This window comes from Episyrphus balteatus, chromosome 2 (genome assembly GCF_945859705.1).
Source record: "Episyrphus balteatus chromosome 2, idEpiBalt1.1, whole genome shotgun sequence".
Classification (NCBI taxonomy): Eukaryota; Metazoa; Arthropoda; class Insecta; order Diptera; family Syrphidae; genus Episyrphus; species Episyrphus balteatus.
In genome coordinates this window covers 132,750,230-132,772,622 of record NC_079135.1, presented here as the reverse complement: position 1 = coordinate 132,772,622, position 22,393 = coordinate 132,750,230, and the positions used below count along the sequence as shown (strand labels likewise).

General features: G+C 36.7%; 3 protein-coding genes across 3 annotated transcripts in view; 1 reads left to right on the top strand and 2 right to left on the bottom strand.

The window, feature by feature from the left end:
- The window catches only part of LOC129908650 (rab11 family-interacting protein 1), a 37,717-nt gene extending 24,386 nt beyond the window's left edge, over positions 1 to 13,331 (bottom strand). The window contains exon 1 of the transcript XR_008771309.1: positions 13,321 to 13,331. The gene's annotated coding sequence lies outside the window, so the exon portion shown is untranslated. The remainder of the gene's footprint in view (positions 1 to 13,320) is intronic.
- On the top strand, positions 466 to 1,694 carry LOC129908653 (uncharacterized). Its single transcript, XM_055985308.1, has 2 exons — positions 466 to 636; positions 705 to 1,694. Exons 1-2 carry the CDS (start codon positions 573 to 575, stop codon positions 1,508 to 1,510), a joined length of 870 nt encoding a protein of 289 aa, XP_055841283.1. The 5' UTR covers positions 466 to 572; the 3' UTR covers positions 1,511 to 1,694.
- The window catches only part of LOC129908646 (neurogenic locus Notch protein), a 75,736-nt gene continuing 55,937 nt past the window's right edge, over positions 2,595 to 22,393 (bottom strand). The window contains exons 5-10 of the mRNA XM_055985299.1: positions 21,330 to 21,463; positions 11,363 to 11,525; positions 5,423 to 11,291; positions 5,143 to 5,359; positions 4,265 to 4,648; positions 2,595 to 4,200 (exon numbers count right to left, since the gene is read on the bottom strand). Coding sequence (XP_055841274.1) covers positions 3,860 to 4,200; positions 4,265 to 4,648; positions 5,143 to 5,359; positions 5,423 to 11,291; positions 11,363 to 11,525; positions 21,330 to 21,463 — 7,108 coding nt within the window. The 3' untranslated portion in view covers positions 2,595 to 3,859. The remainder of the gene's footprint in view (positions 4,201 to 4,264; positions 4,649 to 5,142; positions 5,360 to 5,422; positions 11,292 to 11,362; positions 11,526 to 21,329; positions 21,464 to 22,393) is intronic.

Below are 22,393 nucleotides of genomic sequence, written 5' to 3'. Positions count from 1 at the left end.
GATTTTTTTAAATATCGTTTTCATTTTTTATTCTCTGTGGTCTATACGTACTTCTGACTTATAGGGGTTGGCGATTTGTAAAATTTTATTAGAAAGTTGACTGAAAAGTTAGTCAAGTTATTTTAGTCGTTTAACTAAATTATTGACAAAAGAATATGGCCCAATGACTCCGTCATAGCCTGAAGGGCTATTGCCTGTAAGTATACCAAAAGTACTCCAATTATAATACTCTACTTCCACTATCACAACAGTCCAATGTACTTTTTCATATCCTATTCTTAAAATAAAATTTGTTCATAAATTTGAAATAATGTACATAGCTAAGTATTAAATCCTTCTGGAAAAAAAAAACTTTTTATTGCGAATACAAACTTGTGCCTTTACCACTGGTTTTTGTGATAAAAAATAATACCTTATGTGATAAGTTTTTTTATCACATTCCTTATTTCCTATCAGAATTAAAACAGTTTTATCGAACCTACATAATCCATAAATGAAATGGATTGCAAAAATTATTCATTTGGCTTCAAACTATAAAAACCTAAGCTTGTTATTTTTGTCTGTCTTTAATTATGGCACGAAAAATAAGTTTAGTGAGTTTATTACTGGTTGTTTGGAATTTAAATGTTTCAGTTGGTGAGTACATTCATGTTTTTGTGGGCTTATTAAAACAAAAAATTTAAAATGATAATTTCCATTTTAAGGATATAAATGGGAAAACGTTAAAGAAGGAACTGAACTTCCAAGCAACATTATAAGTCTAACTGATGGCACACCACCGTACGTTGGACGTATTTTTATTTCAAATCTAATAATACCCGCGGAAGTTTACAACAGTTCATATGCTGTTGCATTCAATCCAAATACAAAAACCAAATTTTCCAGAAAAAAATTCCAAGTTTTAACAGCTTCAGAAAATTGTCATTGGCAATATTTTGGAGATTTTCCTGATGTTCCTGAGAACGTAGTTCGTGTTGGAAGAGCATGGAATAAGGAACCAATTTATTTAGGTAGAACTGCTTCCTACAAAATTGGTTCTATTCTAATGACTTCAAAGAAATTTGTAGCTGAACAATTTAGTTTTAAAACTGATGCCTTATCTTGTGATGACAATAAGATATGGATTGAAACTGAATATTTAGAAACTCCAAAAAATGCAATAGAAATTAATAAAAATCAATTTGTTGCCAGATTATATGGTCCAACACATTTTATACCAGCATCTCTCAGTAAAATATCATATGATTGTTCAACAAACTATAACAACATAAAAATCAATGCGTTGAGTTGTGAAGTTTTAGTGGGAAACTCAAGCTTAAATGAATACAGCTGGAAATCACCTGGACAATTCGAAAAAATTCCCCAATATGCTGTCGTTGTAGGACGTACAGAAAACGATGAGTTTATGTTTGCTTTAAGAGATCACTTTAAATCATTTGCTAGTGCAACTTTTTCTGAACTTGTCTCAGTTGAATATAATTATGAAATTTTGGTTAAAAATGCTGTTTAAAAATTTTTACATGGAAAATAATTACATATACTGTTTAGAAAGTTGTATCAAAGAAAATTGTAAATTATTTTTTTATATATTTGTACAATAATATTTAAAAACAATTCAAATTGCATATGCTGGTCCAAAAATTATGTATGAAATAAATAATTATAGTACAGAAAACCAATAAAAAAATTGTTACCCTCATGAAACTTAGCAAAAAGTTTTCTTTTTGGATCATAGAGTCCATACAAAATTGGGAAGGTTGTTTTTTCTCGGAAAAAGAGATGTTGAAGGCCAACAAAACAGTGAAATAAATTTTTTGGGGAATATAATCATATGATACATAAAGTCAATACGATTGCTCTAAGAAAAGTTATTGTGCTTGTTTTTTTTTTTACTTCAACAAGTAAAATATAACAAAAACCCATGTGAAAAACAAAATACACTGATGAAATTCGGGATGAAGATTTTAGATAAAGCAGAGACAGAGATAAAGCAGAGGCAAATAAAGTTCTTAAAAATATTTTTGGTGAAAGGGTGTTTTTTGAGAGGTTGAGTAATGGGTCAAAAAGGTATCATAACAACTGAAAACTTGGTGAAAAAGTTTCTTTTGTTATAAGAACTAAGAATCTGAAGAGTCTACAAAATTATCTTGATTGAAAGGTTGTTTTTTTTTTTTTTAAGAAATGATGAAATTCAGAATTAGTATCACAAAAACTGGGACAACAATGGTACCCCATTGAAAATTGGTAAAAATGTTTCATTTATAACAGAAACCAGGAATTCTTTTTCTTGGGAAATGGCAAATCCTTACAAAGTGTATTTAAAATATTGTCTTTGACCAGGGAAATTACGAATAAAATAAGTTCCAACATTTTTTTTTCAAGTCAGAGTGTTTTTTTAGGTGTAGAAAAAATTTGGGTATATTGCAAAGCTAAGTAGTAATAATGGCAGCCTTTCAAACTAAAAGACACGAACAAAAATAAGTGGATCTTTCAAGTCATAAAAAAAAAATTCATAACAAAAATTTGTTTTTGTAAAAATATCGTAGAAATTTTTATTTCAAGTACTATTTTACAGCATTTCTTAAATTGAGATTTTTTTTTAATTACTTTTCTATAAATGCCTACCATTTGATATAAATGTCTTTTTTTTAATTATTTTTTTTTTCTTCAACTACATAATTATAAATTTTTAACAAGTTTACTTTTTTTAAAATCTTTTTTCTAAATTAAAATTACAAAAAAAAGGATTGTGTCTTTTTACGTTTCGTTTGCTTAAATAAAGTCGACGGGATCTCTCAGTTATACAAGATAAAATGTGTTTGTTTTTAATTTATTTAAATTAAAGCTTTTCCTAAATAAAATAAAAAAAAAAAAAAAATAATAAAATAAATTTGAAACAGGCAAACATTTTTAAATACGATAATATTCTTTTTTTTATTACTAATTTAATGCATTTTTACTTGTAGAAGATGTTTTTTAATTATTTTTTTTACTATAAGCATAAATGTTCTTATAAATTTTTAATTTTAATTTTTTTTTACATGCTAATTATTTAAAATAAAATTCAACACTAATTTTACAACTAATTTTAAATTACAGAGATTCCATTATGTAATATTATTACATAGTAATATTTTTAAAATGTCATGTTTGCCTTTCTATTTCGTTGTGTTAATAAAATTGAAAAAATTGATTTTTAAATCAAGAATATAGAAGGAAAAGGAAATTATTTTAAAAAAATCTCTGAAACGTGCGTTCGACTTCGACACCTGTTGTTGTAAAATAAAAAAATTGCTTTTAAAACTATTAAAAAAAATATATAATGATGATATAGTATGTTTTGTTATAGTTTGGATATACTTGCTCTTTAGTAGTTATAACAATAATTCTCTGGAAAATGTAACAAGAAAAATATTTCCCGACTAACTATAATTATAAAAAATATATTCACTTACGCTATTAAAATATTTTTAACTTAGATGAGATACTTTTTACAAATGAAATTATCATATCAACGTCCTATGGTGTTTGTATGCTATATTCGTTATTTTTTTTTTTTGTCTTCTCGTTTTTTCTTTACTTTACAAATAATATAATTATAGTTCATTTTATTATAATTAAACTTTACTTACACTTAAGAAATTAATTTATATATAAATAATTATATAAAATATTTGTTTATGTAACATGCAAAAAGGGGGTACAGTCGAAGTATCTGTTTCAAAGTTTTTAAAAAATAGCAAGTTTAGTGGTTTTTTCGGGGAAAATTTACTCGTATGCATAAATAAACTCTAGTTGATCATTATTTTTGAAAAGAAAGGCAATTATGAGGAATCTTTTAGTTTGTTGCTTGTGATTGTCAGATGTATATGGCCTCAGAACCCTTGTTAGCTTGGTGTCCAGCAGTCATGTACATGTTGTTGGGTCCTTGTGGCGATTGAACGCCCTCCGACCAGTCGGACGTGGACCGAGGTGACGCACTCGACCAATGACCAGGTGATTCAGGTGAAGGCGTTGGATAACTATCCAGTGTCTGGACGAGATGCTGCGGGGTGTGTCCACCAGAATGTTGGCTGGGCGGCGTTAGGTACTGGTAAAATGCCGCATTGTGTTGCGATGAGGGCGACAGTAGATTCGAGGGCGAGGATCCCGAATTTGTGCTTTGTATTGATGGTGGATTCATTTGGCCAGAAAATGAGTCTAAAACAAAAGATCAGATATAAGTTTTGTATTTCAAGTTTTATGTTTAGTTTTTTAAACTTACCCGGAGATCCACAAAATCCATTCAAGTCCAAGCCAGCTGAACCGAATTCTAAGCCCCCTAACTGCATAGATTGTTGCATTATTGCACTGTTCTGTTGTTGTTGTTGTTGCTGCTGCTGTTGCTGTGGCACCATCATACCCATATCACTGCCAGTTGGCGATATCAGGCCAAGTTTAACGGGTGAATTTTGTTGCGACATACTACTGGGCGACTGTTGAAAACTCGACGCCGACGACGATGAATTGCTATTTGGAGCCACCAGATTAGCTTGGTTTCCCCCACTCAGTGGTGGACCATGCTTTTGATGGGTAGCGTGTCGCATTGCTTGAATGTGCGTTGGCGAGGTGGGCAGACTTGGACGTGATTTTGCTGGTGATGGCGAACCTGTATAAAAAACAATAATTTTTAATAATAAGAAAAGTTCAGATTGAATAAAACATGCATATTAGGGCGTTCGTTATTTTTGAATTAACTTCCTAAGTGGAAAAACTATTTCTTAATAATATTAAAAAAAAAAATCCCCTAATTTTTTCAGATTTTTATTTTGACGCTAGATGGCGCCCCAAGAGGGTTAAAGTTTTTTCTCTTTTGGAAAAGGTATATGTTGACTTATGAGGCCATTTTTTTGATATAGCCATAAAGTACAAATTTTTGATGAGGTTCTTGTCTACATTAAATACCGTTTTCAAAAAGGTATAAACCATTTTTCTAGGACATACATATAACTATTCCAAAGGAGAAAAAACTTTAACCCTTTTGTGGCGCCATCTAGGGTCAAAACAAAAATCTATTTACAAACATTTTTTCACTTAGGAACTTGATTCTCGAAAAAAAAACCTTAACAACGAAAGCCCTAATCCAAATATATATGTACTCACCGAGATAGGCATGCGGTGAAAGCGCAATATTGCTTTGGACTGAATGCGGAGGCGATTGGTTCGAGTATGGCGGACTAAGTCCTTGCTCGCCCATCTGTACGCTGTGTCCGTTCGCCGCGCGTTGGGCATTCATTATATCCTGAAACGGGGACCCCATTGAATAGCCGTAGTTCTCCATGTTGTTCATGTTTTGCAGTGATTGGATCGATTGCGCATTCTGAAAATTTTACAAAAAAAATGATTACAAGTTTAAGGGGAAAATATATTTTTTTTAACATACTTTTATGCAATCTTCGTAACTGGGCGGCTGTTTGTTGCCGCCCAACAGGTCCACCTGATGGTGGGCGGCCATAGCGTTTGAATACAGACTTGCAGTATCATACGGACTCGTTAGCGGTGGCGATTCAACAGAGCTCAGCTGTGCATCCAACAACTGTTGATCGCTTAGCATTTGTGCATTTACCACACCCCCCAAATTCACATTGCCTTTTTTGTTGGCGGTATTCTTCTTAACACTTGCCTTACGTCGCAAGCTACCACCTAATTCACCTTCCGGTGATGTTGGTGTCAGTGATCCGGCAGCAAGCTTTTGCTTCTTTGCTTTGCTTTTCGGCTGCTTGCCCGATGCAATCACTGTCGGCTGTGTTATCATTTGGGGTTGTGTACTGCTCGGCGGAGAGCCGATCATTGTGTTCGGTGTGACCGCAATCATTTGCGGACTCCGCGGCACATGTTCGTCCAATAGCCGAACAATATCATGGTGCAGTCGCTCACTAGCGACATCTCGCGGTAATCGATCCATATGATCGGTTATCTCACGATTGGCAAAATTGTCGAGCAGCGCTTTGCACGCTTCATAGGAACCCTCTCGAGCAGCAAGGAATAGAGGTGTTTCATCCTTGTCGTCTTGTGCATCACGATTCGCATGATGCATTAGGAGAATATTTACAGCTTCTGTGTTGTTTACAGCTGCAGCCCAATGAAGGGCTGTTTTTCCTGAATTATCTGCAGCATTGATGTCTGCGTCAGCTGTAATCAGATCTTCAACCATGCCTTCAATAGCTAATCTGGCAGCTAGAATAAGTGGTGTTGTGCCATCGTGCATGCGAGCATTTAGATTTGTTGCTCGATTTCGAAGTAAAATTTGGAAGACTCCCATCGCATCGGCGGCTACAGCCGCATGCAATGGTGTTCGTCCTGTGTTGTCTTGGCAGTTAGCATCAGCTCCAGCATCCAAAAGACGTTTTGCTGCATCTGCTCTGGCATAACGAGCAGCTAGATGTAATGAAGTCTCTCCGGTTTTGTCCATGGTAGCATTAAGTTCAGCACCTTGTGCCAACAAATCGGATATAACCTGTGCTGTTGTATCATCTCCAGTGTCAATGTCCTCGCCAGAGTCGATTCCTCCGCCACGAACTGCAGCAACCATTAATGGTGTCATTCCGCATGGCCCGCGAACATCAATATCGACATGTTTGCCATCCTGATGGGCGGGAGGTGTCATTATCGAGGGCCGAACATCGGCAACCTCCAGATGCTGTTGTGACCAAACCCTCGAATCTGCTTCTTCGTAGTCGGTCACAACAGTATGATCGCTTGAATAGCCTTGCTCACAACGTATTCTCTTTGGTTGTGGCATTTCAGACTCATCATCCGACCATTGTTGGGAATGGCCCATATGTCCCATGTGGTTGCCTTGGTTCATGTTAACATCGTTGCTCATGCAAACAAGTGATGGATTTTTATTTAAGTTTCTCATTTCTTGGCCGTCAGGTCCTCTGCGACGAGTGTGTCGCCTCAGACCAGTCGCTGGTGTACGAAAACCTTCTGGAAACCATGTCACTCCATGAGCGCGCTTCCTTTGAGTCGTTACTAGAACTCCAAACAATGCAAACGACAAGACTACTAAAATTATACCAAGTGTGACGTATTTTACATTTGTTGGACTGTCCATGATCTCCTCTCCCGGATTGTTTACCCCTTGCACTTTGAAGATGTGGAATTTCTGCGAAAGAGTGTGTTTCGATGCCGTTGCGGCTAAGAACTCAGCTGCCTCGGCAGCCTTACTAAAGCATTCTTCACACTTTCGATTGTCAATTTCCAAATAGACTTGAGTTCCGCCTTGAGATTTGCGTTCGGTCAGAATAACGTGATGTTTTCTGCCCAAGGCAGTGTTTTGCAAACCTTCAATTTCAGATTTAACCTTCCATGGATAAATCATATCATTTCCCATACTGTCTTTCTTGATTCTCAATGTCGTTCTCAGGACGTGACCCATATCCCGCAAGAATTCAACAGCTCCCTCAGTAAATGTCTTAATGTCCATCAGCACAACAATCGATATAGCACCGTCTGCTAGATTCGGAGGTTGTGTTTCGTTTTCGCAATCCAAGCCATCCCAGTTGCACTCTTCATTGTTGCAGCCATAATCACAGAATCCATTGGCATAGTGTTTCTGGCAATAGGCATCGTAAATTGGATTACAAGGTTGTAATTTCCGCTCGCAGTCACGTCCATCGAACAAACATTGGGCGTTATTGCATTCTTCGTTGCAAGTACCATCCATAAAGACCCTCCAACACTCTATATTCGCTGTGCAATTAATCCAGGGATTTATCCCCAGCGAGCAATCGTTACCATCAAAGTTACAAGCATACGTGTTGCAATCGGGATCGCATACATGATTGCCCTTTTTCTGTTCACATCCGCGGATTGTACACAGTTCTTTTTGGAACTCCAAATCTTTGGTGTATTTCCTCAAACCCACTCGATCATTGTCTGCTGCCCAGCCCGGATAACTGGGATCATATGTATCACATATTTTCCCCGACCACTTCATAGGGCAAAAGCAGGCAAAATCTCCTAGCAAATCTTCACATCCTGCACCCTGTTGACATGGATTTGGTTTGCACTCATCTAAAATATCTATTTGGCAATTTATTCCCATTGTGCCTTTTGGACACTCACATCGATAGCCACCAGCATCGTCATCGATCACACATCGTCCGGCTTGACATGGATTCGAGTCACAATCGTGTCCAGAGAACTCACAATTCGGACCATAGAAACCTTCAGTGCAGACACAATGGTGTCCATTTTGCCTAGTAGAACAGATACCACCATTCTGACAAGGTGAATTGGCACAGAAATCTACTTTTGTTTCGCAATGACGTCCCATATGACCCGGTTTGCAGTTACAGTGATAGTTGTTAACCAACTGTACGCAATCCAAAGTACCCGCATTCGAGCATGGATTAGACAAACACTCATTGATATCGCCCTCACATCGAGAGCCAACAAATCCAGGTGGACAAGCACATTCAAATCCACCAACCCGATCAATACACGATCCATTGTTGTGGCATGCTCCATGCACACAATCATCTTGATTGATCTCACAAATTATTCCCAAAGTTCCTGGTGGACAGGAACAACGAAAATCATGCACCAAATCATGGCAAGTACCTCCGTTCTGGCAAGGATTTGGACTACAATCATCTACATTCAGTTCACAGTTTTGTCCTTGGAATCCTTTGCGACAATTACATTCATATGCTCCAATCAAATCATGGCAAGTGCCACCGTTTTGACATGGCTGTGATTCACATTCATTGATCTCTTTTTGGCAATATGACCCGGTATAGCCTTGTTGACAATAACATCGATGGGAGTTTCCAAAATCTTCACAACTTCCGTTGTTACACAGTTGTTTAACACTAACACCTTTCCTGTTAGCAGCATCCTTACAAGACACCATCTGGACATCACAAAGTTTGCCAGTCCATCCTGCAGCGCAAATACATTGATACAGATTCTTTCTCTGAACACAAGAGGCACCATTCTCACAAGAGTTCTGCCCACACCAGTCCACATAGTCGGTACACTGTTTGCCAGTGTAGCCATACGAACAGTGACAAGTATACTCATTCCCATTCTCATGACATGTTGCACCATTCAAACATGGCATAGAGTCACATTTGTTGATTTTATATTGACAATTCGAACCAGTAAATCCTGGAAGACACGAGCAATTGTAGCTGTTTATGCCGTCAAGGCAGGTTCCACCATTCATACATGAACTCTCAGTACAGTCCTCATCGTTTGTCTGGCAATCTATTCCCGAGAAGCCTAGTCTGCAGGTACAGGTGTAGGAGTTAACATATTGGTTACAGGTTGCTCCATTTTGGCACGGCATGCTTAAACATTCGTTGATATCAACCTCACAATGTTTACCCTCAAAGCCGTCCACACACAAACAAGTATAGTCACCGATTCCATCGAGACAAGTTCCGCCATTCTGACAAGGAAACGAGGCACAATCGTCTGTATTGACAGTACAGTCTCGGCCTTCATAGCCCTTGGCACACAAACACTTATACGAACCAGGAACATTAAGACAAGTAGCTCCATTTCGACATGGCGATGATAACTGGCATTCATTGATATCTTCGTCACAATAGCGTCCAGTGTAGGCTTGAATGCATTGACATGAAAAGTCCAAGAAATTCGAACTTGGTGTGCAAATAGCATCATTTCGACAGCGATTTGTCGAACATGGGTCCAACTTAGACTCACAATCTCGCCCGGTAAATGGCACTTTGCAAACGCACTTGTACCCTTTGACAAGATCAATGCATGTCCCTCCGTTAGCACATGGATTGTTGATACAATCATCGATATTTGTCTCACAACTCCGGCCTGTATAGCCTGGCATGCATTGACAGCTATACGAGTTAAGAGCATCTCGACAAATTCCACCGTGTTGGCAAGGATTCGAGCCACATTCGTCAATATCCAATTCGCAGCGTTTTCCACCATAACCAGGCAGACAATGACAAATAAACTGATTAACCCCATCTTCACAACGACCACCATTAATACAAGGATTCGAAGCACATTCGTCAACATCGCTCAAACATCGAGCATCAAAGTACCCACGTGGGCATTCGCACTTGAACCCATTAACAAGATCCATACAAACGCCCCCATTGGCACATGGATTGGAAGCACATTCATTGATATTGACTTCGCAATGAATACCAGTATAGCCGGGAACACACTTGCAAGTGTACTTGTTTATTCCATCGATACATGTTGCACCATTATTACACGGATTGCTATGGCATTCGTTGACATTGATTTCACAATTCTGGCCAGAAGTTCCTGGCAAGCAATGACACGCATATGTTCCCACCCGATCTTCACAACGCCCACCGAATTGACAAGGATTCGATTCACATTCATCTATTTGCGTTTGACATAGATAACCAGTAAAACCCGAATCGCACTGGCAACTGAATGAATTATCGCCATCAATACATTTGCCTCTGTGGCATGGATTCGATTGGCAATCGTTGATGTTAATTTCACACGACAGTCCAGTATAACCTGGTGGGCATTCACAAGTGTATCCAGCTATGGAATCATGACAAATGCCTTTGTTGCGACACGGTTGCGAGTGGCAGTCATCGATGTTGATCTGACAGCGTGATCCGGTGAATCCCAAGGCACATGTACATTTGAAGCCATTTATCATATCACGACATGTTCCTTCGTTCAGACAAGGATTCGATTGGCATTCATCAATGTCGATTTCACATTGAGTGCCGGTAAAGCCAGGCATACAAACACATCGAAAAGTACCAGGATCATCTAAGCAACTTCCTTCGTTCTGGCACGGGTGAGATTCACATTCATTGATGTTGGTTTCGCAACGTGGCCCTGTGAAGCCTTGTGTACAGTTGCATACAAAAGAGCCTGGTGTATTGACACAATTTCCATTATGTTCACATGGTGAACCTTGATTACATTCGTCAATATCCTCGGAGCAGTCTATACCTTTGAAACCCGATGCACAAGAACATGCAAATGAACCATTTATAGGACTTGTGTCACAGATTGCATCTGGGTGGCACGGGTTCGATGTGCAAGTATCGTCGAGATGACACAAAAGTCCTGTTTTACCAGGTGGACATCGACAGTGAAAACTGCCAACACCATCAATGCATGTGGCACCATAAAAACAAGCTGCTACGGCACAGTCATCGTGATTTTGAGAACAATCCGGTCCTTCCCAGCCATTTACACATATGCATGAGTAGCTACCGATTGTGTTTGTGCATGTGGCACCGTTTTGACAAACTGATGGTCTGTGAGGATGAGAAAGAAAAGAAAAATTAGTAATTTGAACCAATATTTTTTGTAATTATTAAGAACTTACCGTAAAGCACATTCATCAACATCAGCTTCACACAATTCGCCAGTATAGTTTGGTGGACACTTGCATCGATACGAATCAATTTTATCAATGCAAGTTCCTCCGTTTTGACAAAGATTTCCTGGGCAGTCATCGATATTTTCCTCGCAATTCTTGCCACGAAATCCTGGAAATATAAGAAAACAAATTTTGAATAAGTGGTTTAGATCGTATACAATGGATAAAGGTTATAGTAGATTTGGGCCAAGAATATTAGTTTGTGGGAGCAATTAATAACTTATAGCACTTAACTGAAGTATTGTTAAGCAATAAAATTGCATAAGTTCTATTATAGTTTGGAGATGTTTTCCTGATTCGATAAAGGCTATGTGGTCAGAGTAACCCCAGTAATTCCTAATAGATACACAGACTAAGAAAAGAATAGAATCATTGCATTTTGAAATGTTGCAAGTTTTCCAATTTCTCAGGTTTTAGGAATTAGGGGATCTTTCTTCTGCATCTTTAGCAAAGTAAAGTAATCGTTACTAATTTGCTACTTTTTTAAAGGCTTATGCCCCATTTATTCGAGTGTTGACTTGCCAGAGTTTGGCCACTTATTCTTATAATTTATTATAAGTGTCGTCACTCGTGAAAATGAGGTATAGAAAGTAGAAGACATAAATTTAATAAATTACTGAGCTGACAGATTCAAAGTAAAAAAAATAAATACGGCTTAATAGCTACTATTCTTTGGAATTGATTGCCTACCCATGAGAAGAAGGAATCTAGAAGGTACTTTACTTAACTTAGTACTTCCCTGGGGGTAAGAATTGAAGTGGCGGAGAGGCTTACGGCGAAGCTTAGAGCTATGCGATCGCGAAATTTGTTTTCACGAAAGGTCTTCCCATGGTCGACAGTTCGAAGCGGAGTAGCATCTTGCTAAAAGCCTCGGATGTGGAATCTTGTACTAGAAATGTTATTTCACACAGAAGCTTAACAAAATGCTGTATCATGAGCCTGTTAATAGATTCATAAATTGAAATGTAGATTTATGAATTCTAAGCTTTTGATTTATTCTTAAACTGCCCCACCTAGATTGATCAATATGTTACTTTCAAATTAAGATTCCGGAAAATATCTGGAAATAATCAATCTAATGCATGAGAGGCATAGTGTTGCACTTAAACAATTGCAGATTAATCCCACAGACCATTATGAATGGATATAAACCATGATTCATAGAATTTGATTGATGAAAGGAACCAATATTTATAATAAATATTGTGCATATATGCTGCTATATCAACATGAATGGATTCTACAAAAGCTGTGCTAAGCAAAATTTCAATTTATCCCATGTAGGTAGCATTCTACTTTTTCGATAGAGATTTTTTTTTATTTTTGGGCAGATGGATGTCAAAAAATTACTTGCTCAATTTCTGGTTACAATTTAGGGGTTTATGTTCATTTAAAGGCTACGAGAGTAACAAGTTGTCATCTCGTTGTCGGTTGTCTTACATAAAATAACCATCCAACATGGCAAAGGTATAATTCAAAAGAAGAAATCAAGTGATATGCGCGTGCAAACGGTTTCCTAAAACAGTCAGCAACAGTCAGAGAAGTTAGCCAAGGCTTAATAAGCGGGCGAGTTCTATTTGGGCATTGGAAAAAAAAATGATGGAAGAAAAAATAACCATGTGGTGGTTGTTTTGTGTCTCTTGGGGCTCAGTTTAAGTCAATTAAAAACTCCAAAAATAGATAACTATCAATTAAAGTGAAAAGCGCACCAACAACAAGTACCACAGATTGATGCGCGCGATCGATTTATACATATTATGATGGATGCAACAGGAGTTCTGATTGCAATTGGATGATGATTTTAAGGATTTTTTTCTTCATCTCAAATGATGACGATGGAGATGATATCGAATATGGTGAAAGAAAGGGATCTTGTTTTTCTCATTGTCTATTTAATTGGCTAATTAATATTCGCGTCCCACTTTTGCGTCAGTTTCAGTTGCGATTGGTTGTGGGACGCGTTATCAATCATCATCGGCCACCAGTTACAATTTACAAGTGCTTGGTCTTAGTACAAGGTCTTTGGGGCGCTTGCTTCTCTGAGAAAGAAAAAATGATCATGCAGATGTGTGAAGGTAGGTATTGTAGATCGAAAAGAAGAGACCTACATAAGGTAGGTTTCCCAAATAAAATCCAATCCAACCATCTCAACAAATCTCAAGAAAACCTTTCCTTCTTTTTTTTTAAACAGGATACGATCCCGATCCTCCACATGTTCATTCGTTGTAGTCATGGAACATAAGCATCGCAAGCAATCCCCGATCCGATCATTGCAGAGTACACACATTTGGTGCACATGATGCGCGCATTGATATTTGAGGTGCATGGTGCAATGCGACAGATAGAGAGAGATAGACAAATTGAAGAATGCATGAGTATGAGCATGATGAGCACATTTATTTCTGTGAACACTCTGCTTCTTTTATAATTCCCTTCCACCATCCACCCTCTACGCATTTCTTCAATATTCATTTGCTTTGCTATGCTGCTCCGCTAGCTGCTTGCTAACCACTGTGTGGTGCTTTTTTGTTGTTGCTTTTTTTTGTATTCTTGTTGTTGTTGTTTCTGCTTTTGGATTACGGAGAAACATTACAAGAAACTTGGCTGCAGGGCGATCGCGCAGTGGCGAGAGAGTGCGCGCGTTCCCACGGTTTCATATCTGTAGCGTTTTTTTTTTTTGTTGTTTATTTTTGTCCTCCCCCGTTTCCCCTAGCTCAATCGATGCCGATCATGTATGGACGACGACGACGATGAGTGTGTGGTGGTCTGGTGGACCAGACGGGTGAGAAAGAGAAAACCTATGGAATTCGAATAGTGAAGAATATGGTTGGTTCGTAGAGAACATTGGAGGAATCGTCGCTCCGCTGGCTGGTCGGTGGTTGTGTATGTTTGTATGTATGATGTTTGAATTTTTTTTTTTTTTGGTTTCGTTCGTTCTTCGATCGTTCGTCGGCTTTGACTCAGCTCAGATACAAAAAAAAATATGTTTAGCTGTCTTTTGTACTATTTCTTCTGCTTTTTCGTTTTCTTTTCTCAATTCTCAGTTCAAAAAGACACAGGGCAGGGCGGTAGAGATAGAGCAAGAGCGGATCAATAAGCTAGCTAGCAAGCCAACATCTCTTCTACTAGGAGAGGTAGAGTGTAGAGGAGAACCACGCCAAACCGGCTTTTATTATTATTATTCTTATTATGCTATTATTATGGCTTTTATGTGTCGGTCGCGTTTCGTTTCTGAATGTATAGTGTTGCACTGGATGTTTACACTGAAACAAATGACACAAAAAGGAAAAAAAAAATAACATATTGGTACCCAGAGATACAGGGAGTGGGCCGGATATTTGAAGCATGTACCATGTTGTGCCCACTGTTTGCATTAGGATAGTTTTGTTTTTTTTTTTTAGGGAACTTAATTGTTTGAAGGTTGTTTGATTGGTACCGGAGAAACGTTTCACAGGTAGTTTTGTAGGTGTTTTTGTTTTGTTGAAGGAAGAAAATATAATTATTTTAAACTTGCTGGAAAAAGTTTCAATAGTTATGAATTAGCTTTGAGGGTTTAAGCCTGGTGCGCTGCTCGAGCTAAATTTTAGCTCCCATACAAATTATCGAACATTTTTATCTGAGCTAAAATGGATCCCATACAAATTATCGATAACTTGTATGGGAATTTTATCTCGGCTAAAATTTAGCTCGAACAGCGTACCAGGCTTTAGTCAAGTAGTTAGTTGATGCGTATGCGTAGCTTTTTGCAAACAAGAGCCATTATTTTCCATAAATTGAAAGGTGCAAAACTGAAAGATAAATGGGTCCCAGTGGCGACCGTGGACGAGTTGTTGATACAATTGAATGGGGTTAACCCTTAGATAACTAACAGATAAGATGAAAGTTGACTTTTTATAGATGACAGTAGAAGCCGTGTAAAGTGGCTAGTTTCAAAGGGCCAGTACTACAAAAAAAGGCCTCAAGGAACCACTGTCAACAAATATTGCCGAAAGTTTGAAGAAAAAGAAGATTCCTTTTGTTATTAGTGCCATAGATCACACTCATATAAATATACAAGCCCTAAGAACGGACAAGTAAGCATAAATTTACTTTTATTTTGCAAGCTGTTGTTGACGCTGATATAAAATTTATTGATTTAAGCCTAATATTGATGAGGCAAGACTCCCTCAGCATCGACTGACAATTCCTCAGTTCTGAAATTGTTGTGTAAGGTTTGTTGCCATGTGCATTTCTGTAAGTTTGCAGAAGAATTTCTAGTTCTACAAAATATTTTCTTTTAGATTGCTACAAAATGTATGCCTTCGTTTTCTAAAAAAAATAATGTAGCTATCCCCTAATGGCCAGTTATACAAATATTTAATCCATGGCTAAGCAACTATTATCTTCTAAAATCGGTGGTAAAGCTGAGGTTTAGCTCTGGTAAATAGCCAAGTTCGTGCTTTAACCAAAGTTGAAACACAGTTAAATCTGCCGAAATCGAAAAATTTAATTCCTGAACCAATGCTGAAACACGTTTGTACAACTGGCCCCAACTATATGGAAAGGGTAAATGTGTAGGTCGGTTACTGGTTACTAGACTAGAGAGAATCGATTTTCTTTTTTCTAAGAATCATCAGAAGATTTTTTGTCCTTCATTTATTCAACAGAAGTTGGTTAAAGAGTTTTACCAACTACATGGTAAAATAGCTCTAATACTATATGTTATAAAGCAGCCAAACCGTTTGGATATATCGTCGGCGCAAAGCACAATTGTTCTAAGTCCTTAACAAATTAATCCTATGGCGTTAGAACAATTTTGCTTTCCGCAGGCGATATGTAAGTATCAATAAGTAAGTTACAAATCGTCGGTGAAACCAGAAAAGTGTTTTCTGAAAATTAGATTTGAATGCCATCTGTTAGACAAACCGGATATCTACCGTTCATTAAACTAAGAATCCCCTTAAGGTTCATAGTTTTTATTCTATTGGTAAGTTAGAAAATGGCAAATCATTCCATTAACATAGAAGAAAAGTCATAAGATGAAAATGAAAAATAATAAATGATAAAGTAGAAGAACTTCATAGTTTTCAAAATCAGAATTCATGGTCTCTCTACAGGCCACTAGAACTATTCAAAAACTTCAATTTTTTCAAAGTTTAAATGAAAAAGTCTAAACGTTCAAGCGTCAATTTTCTGGAAAGTTAGAACATTCTGGAGATTCCTGTAATATTTCCAACTGTGGAATGATCGATTTGTTTCTTGGGGTCAAGGTCGTATTGATAAACAAATTCTGGTAGCATTCATCGTTTTCATTTTTATAGAGAAAAGAAAGATCAAAGAAAATTTTCAGAACTTTAAAGAGAACGACTTTTAACAAAGTTGTCACAACTATTTTTCTGCAAACTTGCATACTTGCGTCAGGTGAAAATCTTCCTGATGAACTTGCGTCAGGTGAAAATCTTCCTGATGAACTTGCGTTTTTAATTTAAATAATTTTTATCAGTGTATAGAATATATAACGCATATTTAATAACCCTCCGCTCATTTTCTTGTGTGCGCCTGTCTGCCTTTGGCTTTCAAAACAAAAGGGAATAATATAAACGGGTCAAAAAGAGACAACTAAATAATAAAAAAAAAAAAAAAACATAAAATGCCATTAAAATGTACAAGACTCGCATATATACATGGATATTTCAACGAATTAACAACTACTACCAAAAACAAAACGATGACACGATATACGAACCAAAAACAACAAATGAAGCCAACTCACAACAACGACTATAGATGAAGACGACGAGACATACAATAAAATAATCAAGCAAGCAAACTGACTGAGGCTGACCTGTGTTGTGTGGCGGTGGCGGCGAGGTCCGATGACTGTGCCCAGGAGCGATTTTCAATGAATGAAATGTGAGATATGAATGCTCCTCCAAAACACACGAATGCAATTTTTTTTTGTTTTTTTTTTTTTCAAAGCGGGTTACAGAGAAGACTATAAATTTGCCCTGCAAACACAATTCAAATATTCAAAAACAGAAAAAAAGCGCAATTTATAAAATAATGGAAAAAAAATGAAGAAGAGATGCGAAATGCCAAGAGGAATCGGACAACGTTATTCATTTAACCATCAATCAATTTTTATTTTTTGAATTTTGATTACGATCGCAGAAAAAGGTCGTTGATCGAACACTACTTAAAGAAAGAAACTTAACATAGAAATGACCTCAGGGTCTGAATACTATTTTCTCTTAGTTTAGTAAGTATGTTTATAAAAAAAATGATCAACATTTTTAATTACAGGCACTCGTCATCCTGGTTGGAACTATCTCATTTCAGGTGAAGAATATTTAAAAAGGATAACGATCATGATAACCAACCCTCAAAAATGTTCCCATAAATAAGATCATAAAATAAACCATCGATCTTGGTATATTTCAATCCTGTCCTGGTCAGCTTGTATACTAAGAAGAAAATAATAGAAAAGACATTGCTGAATTAGCATACCTGGTATAATTGCGGACTAGGGCAACAACAACAACAACAACTGAAACTGAGTCGGAGAGCTCTCAAAACATGCTCCCAATCGCAATAGCAATCCCAATTTGAATTTGTTTTGTTTGTTACATTCAAACATACACATGTACACATGAATATAATGCACAAGCTGCACGAACAAGGGTCATTTTAATTAATTGAATAAATTTTGCTTGCATTTTGTTCCTCTCCTCTATGTTTTTTTTCGGTATGAATGTGCAATGTACATACATATGAACTGTGTGCGCTGTCCGAACGTGGAACTACATTAATTAATTGAGGCTGAGCTCCACTTCCCACTCCAAGCTTGTTGCTTGCTTGAAATCGATTTAAGGTGTGCCTCACACCCGAGACCCAACAACTGTTGTACTGGCTATTCGCTATTTTACTCCTTCTCATTCTATGTGCCTTTGCAGCAGCAGTAAATGAATGAGGGAAGTCAACGATCAATCGTCCAACCATCTTTCAAGCCATAATGAAGAAACTAAGCTCGAATAGACACAATATTCAGTCTCGTGGCTCCATAGCCAGGCTATTTGGGGGCAAAAATTGATTTGGAAATTATTTGCTATTGTAATGTTCGGTTGTGGGTTTCAATTTTGTATTTTAATTTATTTTCTTTTTTTTTTCTTGTTGTTTCTTATTCCTTTGCGTTCGTTTATAGACGTTTGATAATATTAATCCAGGTCCAAGCGAAGTCATCGTGATGCACGAGCCACAGCACTTTCTTGAATTGAAGGTGAAATCTATATACTGAATTTTTCTATATTCTCACTACAATACTGATGATGATCATTTCCTTAGGTTATCATCGTTTCAGAAGCTGAATCAGAATCAGAGCTTCTTAACCAAAACCTCATAAACTCTAGGTTTTAGGGCGGATGAGAGACCCTTCCCTTTAACTGTAGAAAATATCGATTATTCAAAAATTCCCATAATATAAAAAATGCATTTTAGTATCGGTATCGAATATACCTAATATTGAAATGCAACGACGACGTTTGGCTTATTTATATTCAGAAGCGGTCAACAAGAAATGCCGCCGCGCATTGAGAAAGGCCGGGCCATAGGAAGAGATGACTTCGTAGAAATCGATTTTGAATATTTGAACTCTTCTCGATTAAATACAAAACAAAAAATACAACAAAAAACAGCCTAACATAACCAGGCCGAGCGGCGCAGTGATCTTTCGAAAAATCATGCATCGTAAAAAAAACCTTCTACGTTTGCCTCTTCTACACACGATGAATTAACAATTTGGTTTTCATTTTATTTCAAACGAAAAAGAAGCGTGATACCTTCGGGGTGATGGCGATGAAGATGATGATGATGATGCATTAACTTTGCCAAAAGAAGTTCATGTTTGGATTTTGTTGTTGTTGTTATTGGTGGAGGAGTGAGTTTTGAGTTGGACACGGAGTTGTGTCTTAAAGTTCGGCAAAGCCGGCAAGAAAAAAAAAAGTGTAATACAATTATTTTCTTTTGCTTTCATCTTCATGCTATGCCATTTCTTTTTTTGCTTTAAACATCGCATCACCATTTCTCGAATTCTCCCACACTTTTAATATAATTACAAAATTACTCGACAGTTATAATACGAATTTGGATTTCTATTGATTTGTTGTTCTTGCATTTACCAACAACGTACAGTCAGTTAGCCAGTCAGTCAGTCTTGAGTCTATCAATTGTACATCAAGAATGTCAAAATGGAAATTTTGCAAAACAATGAAAGAAGTCTTTATTATGTGTTGTATTCTTTGGACGAAGCAATTTATTGTTTGCCAAAGCAAAATGAGTTTGTTGCACTCAATTTCTTTGGATTTTTAAGTTGGTCACAGGTAATGTATGTGAAAATATTTTGTATTATTATTTTTTTTAAATCAACAAAGTATGGAAAATGAAATGAGTCAGAATGTTAACAGAGAAAAGCAAATTTTCCAAGTAGAATCCTTAAAACAGAGGATTTTGCATTTTATTTTTCCCTTTATTTTTAATTCGGAACGAAAAGTTATTTAAGTTCTTAAAAAATTCTTGATTGAGAATATTTCTTTTAGGTTCAATGGAAAGCAATGGGTACCTCCTTTTGTCACTTTAATTTTTGAGGCGAAGAAGAAAATAATTAAGCAGAAAAAATGAAAATTCTTTCAAGAATCCGCAATGGCACGATTCAAATCTGAATAGTAGTCCCCAGTTAATTGAAAAAGTAGTTCAAAGCAGTTTTAAGTACTAAGCGGTTGATAATATTCCCAAATGAACGCAGCTTATGTTTAAATCCAATGACGTCATGAAAAACGTCTTCAAACAGAAGTGAGAATAAGTCAGCAGCTTCGGTGGCGACACGGCAACATAATGGTTTGGCCAGCTTTTTCTGCAAATGAAAAGACTGAAATTGCATTTGTGCCTGAAAGGAAGAACTCAGTAGTAAATTTTGCTGAGTTGCTAGAAGAAGATATAGTTGAGAGAGCTTAAGAGTTATACGAAACTGACTTCATATTGCAGCAGGATAACTCTCCTATTCACGTATTTCGAAGGCTGAGAAATTGATTTGAGGAGAAAGTGTCGATTTAAATCTTATACTAGTCAGGCGTGTTTAGTTTATGCCAAAGGGTGCCAATTTAACAACGTTCAAGAGTTTTGAGATGCAACAATTGAACAGTGGGCCGCAATTAGAACTGGGAAAGCTTGTGGAATCAATGCCGAAGCAAATAATATTGGTCAAGTGGTGGCCTTACAAAATAATATACCTAAGGGGAGAAGAGAAAAGCAAATTTTTTAAGTAGAATCTTTAAAACAGAGGATTTTGCATTTTATTTTTCCCTTTATTTTTAATTCGGAACGAAAAGTTATTTAAGTTCTTAAAGAGAATATTTCTTTTAGGTTCAATGGAAAGCAATGGGTACCTCTTTTTGTTACTTCAATTTTTGAGGCGAAGAAGAAAATAATTAAGCAGAAAAAATGAAAATTCTTTCAAGAATCCGCAATGGCACGATTCAAACAATCTGAATAGTAGTCCCCAGTTAAATTTCCTTATTTTACATTTCAAAAACTGAAGAGTCCAAATTTTGAATTCGTTTACTCAGTTTTTGTCATAAGAATTTCTAAAAACTTGCAAACTACATATTTTATTTCACAAATTGATTTGGAAACATATTAAAGTAAAAGCTTTGTAAAGTAAAAAGTAGTTCTGCAAAAAAAAACATGTCTGGTAAATAAAAAAAAAATCACGGTTTACTCTTTGTTTTTTCGTCATAATGTCAACACTTCAAAATATGTTTGGACTGTTTAATAAATTATCTTCTAAATATTCCTCTCCACCAGAGCCGAGGCCAATAACATAAATTTTTCTTATGTCATTCTTCCATTTAAATTCCTAAAATTACTATGGTACTACACTTACCAACTGGACACTTGCACTCGTAGTTGAGTCCGCTTGACTGACGACACGTTCCACCATTTTGGCATGGTGACGGTGAGCAAGGAATGTACTTCGATTCGCAATTTTTTCCCGTATATCCTGGCGCGCACATACATCTACAAAGAAAAAAAAAAAAAAACAATAAAACAAATTGCATTTAAATAAGGTTTTTGATTTTGTTGGAAAAAAAAACAAATGATTTTCTTTAATTGCTAGTTGCCAACAAATAAGATTTACAATGAACGAATGAACGACAAGTTGACAGGTAATTGTTGCCTTCTTCAGAAGCTTGCTGTGATTTTGTTTTTCCACAAACGCTAAAAACTCTTGCTCTAGGTAGGAGAGCATCATCATCATCATCACACTTAAATCGTATTATCTCTCATTCCTATGAGGTTAAACTTAGGTATAGTAGGTATAGAGAGACCTGGATCGTGATGTGAAGAAGATTACCACCCGAAAGAGTTGTGCACTCCAGTTCATAAGGTCAATTCAAGGGTGGTTAAGAACAATACTACTCAACTTGTAAGCAGCACCTTATGCAAAGCGAAATCTTTTAGTAAAGAAAAAAAAAAAATAAATCCAACATACGAAGAGACTATGCAAATTGACTCTCCTTCTTCGTATACTGACAACGGGCCAACTGTGGTGCAGTGTGTAGCGAAACGTGCATTCGCTTTGTTTTAGCCTTCCCGCATCTCTGTTCTTCGAGGTTTCTATGCACACAGAGGCTGGGCCGGTTTAAGCTGTCGAAGAATTAGGCACTGGAATAAATCTCATTTTTGTTTTTTTTTTTTATTATTATTCTGCTTGTACTGTGACTGTCTTTTGGGTAAACTGTGCTAAATCAACCATGAAAATTTAAGGTACGCAAAAATGGAGAAAGGTAGCGGTGTAGTGTATTCGATGTCGACTACCTGAATTTTAGTAGATTGTTTCAGTTTTACTTAAAGATACAAGTAAACATAAAAAAAAATTTAAACCTGATCTGAGTGTATAGGTCCAACAAGACGGACCATAAGAGTTGCAAGCAATATATGACAGAG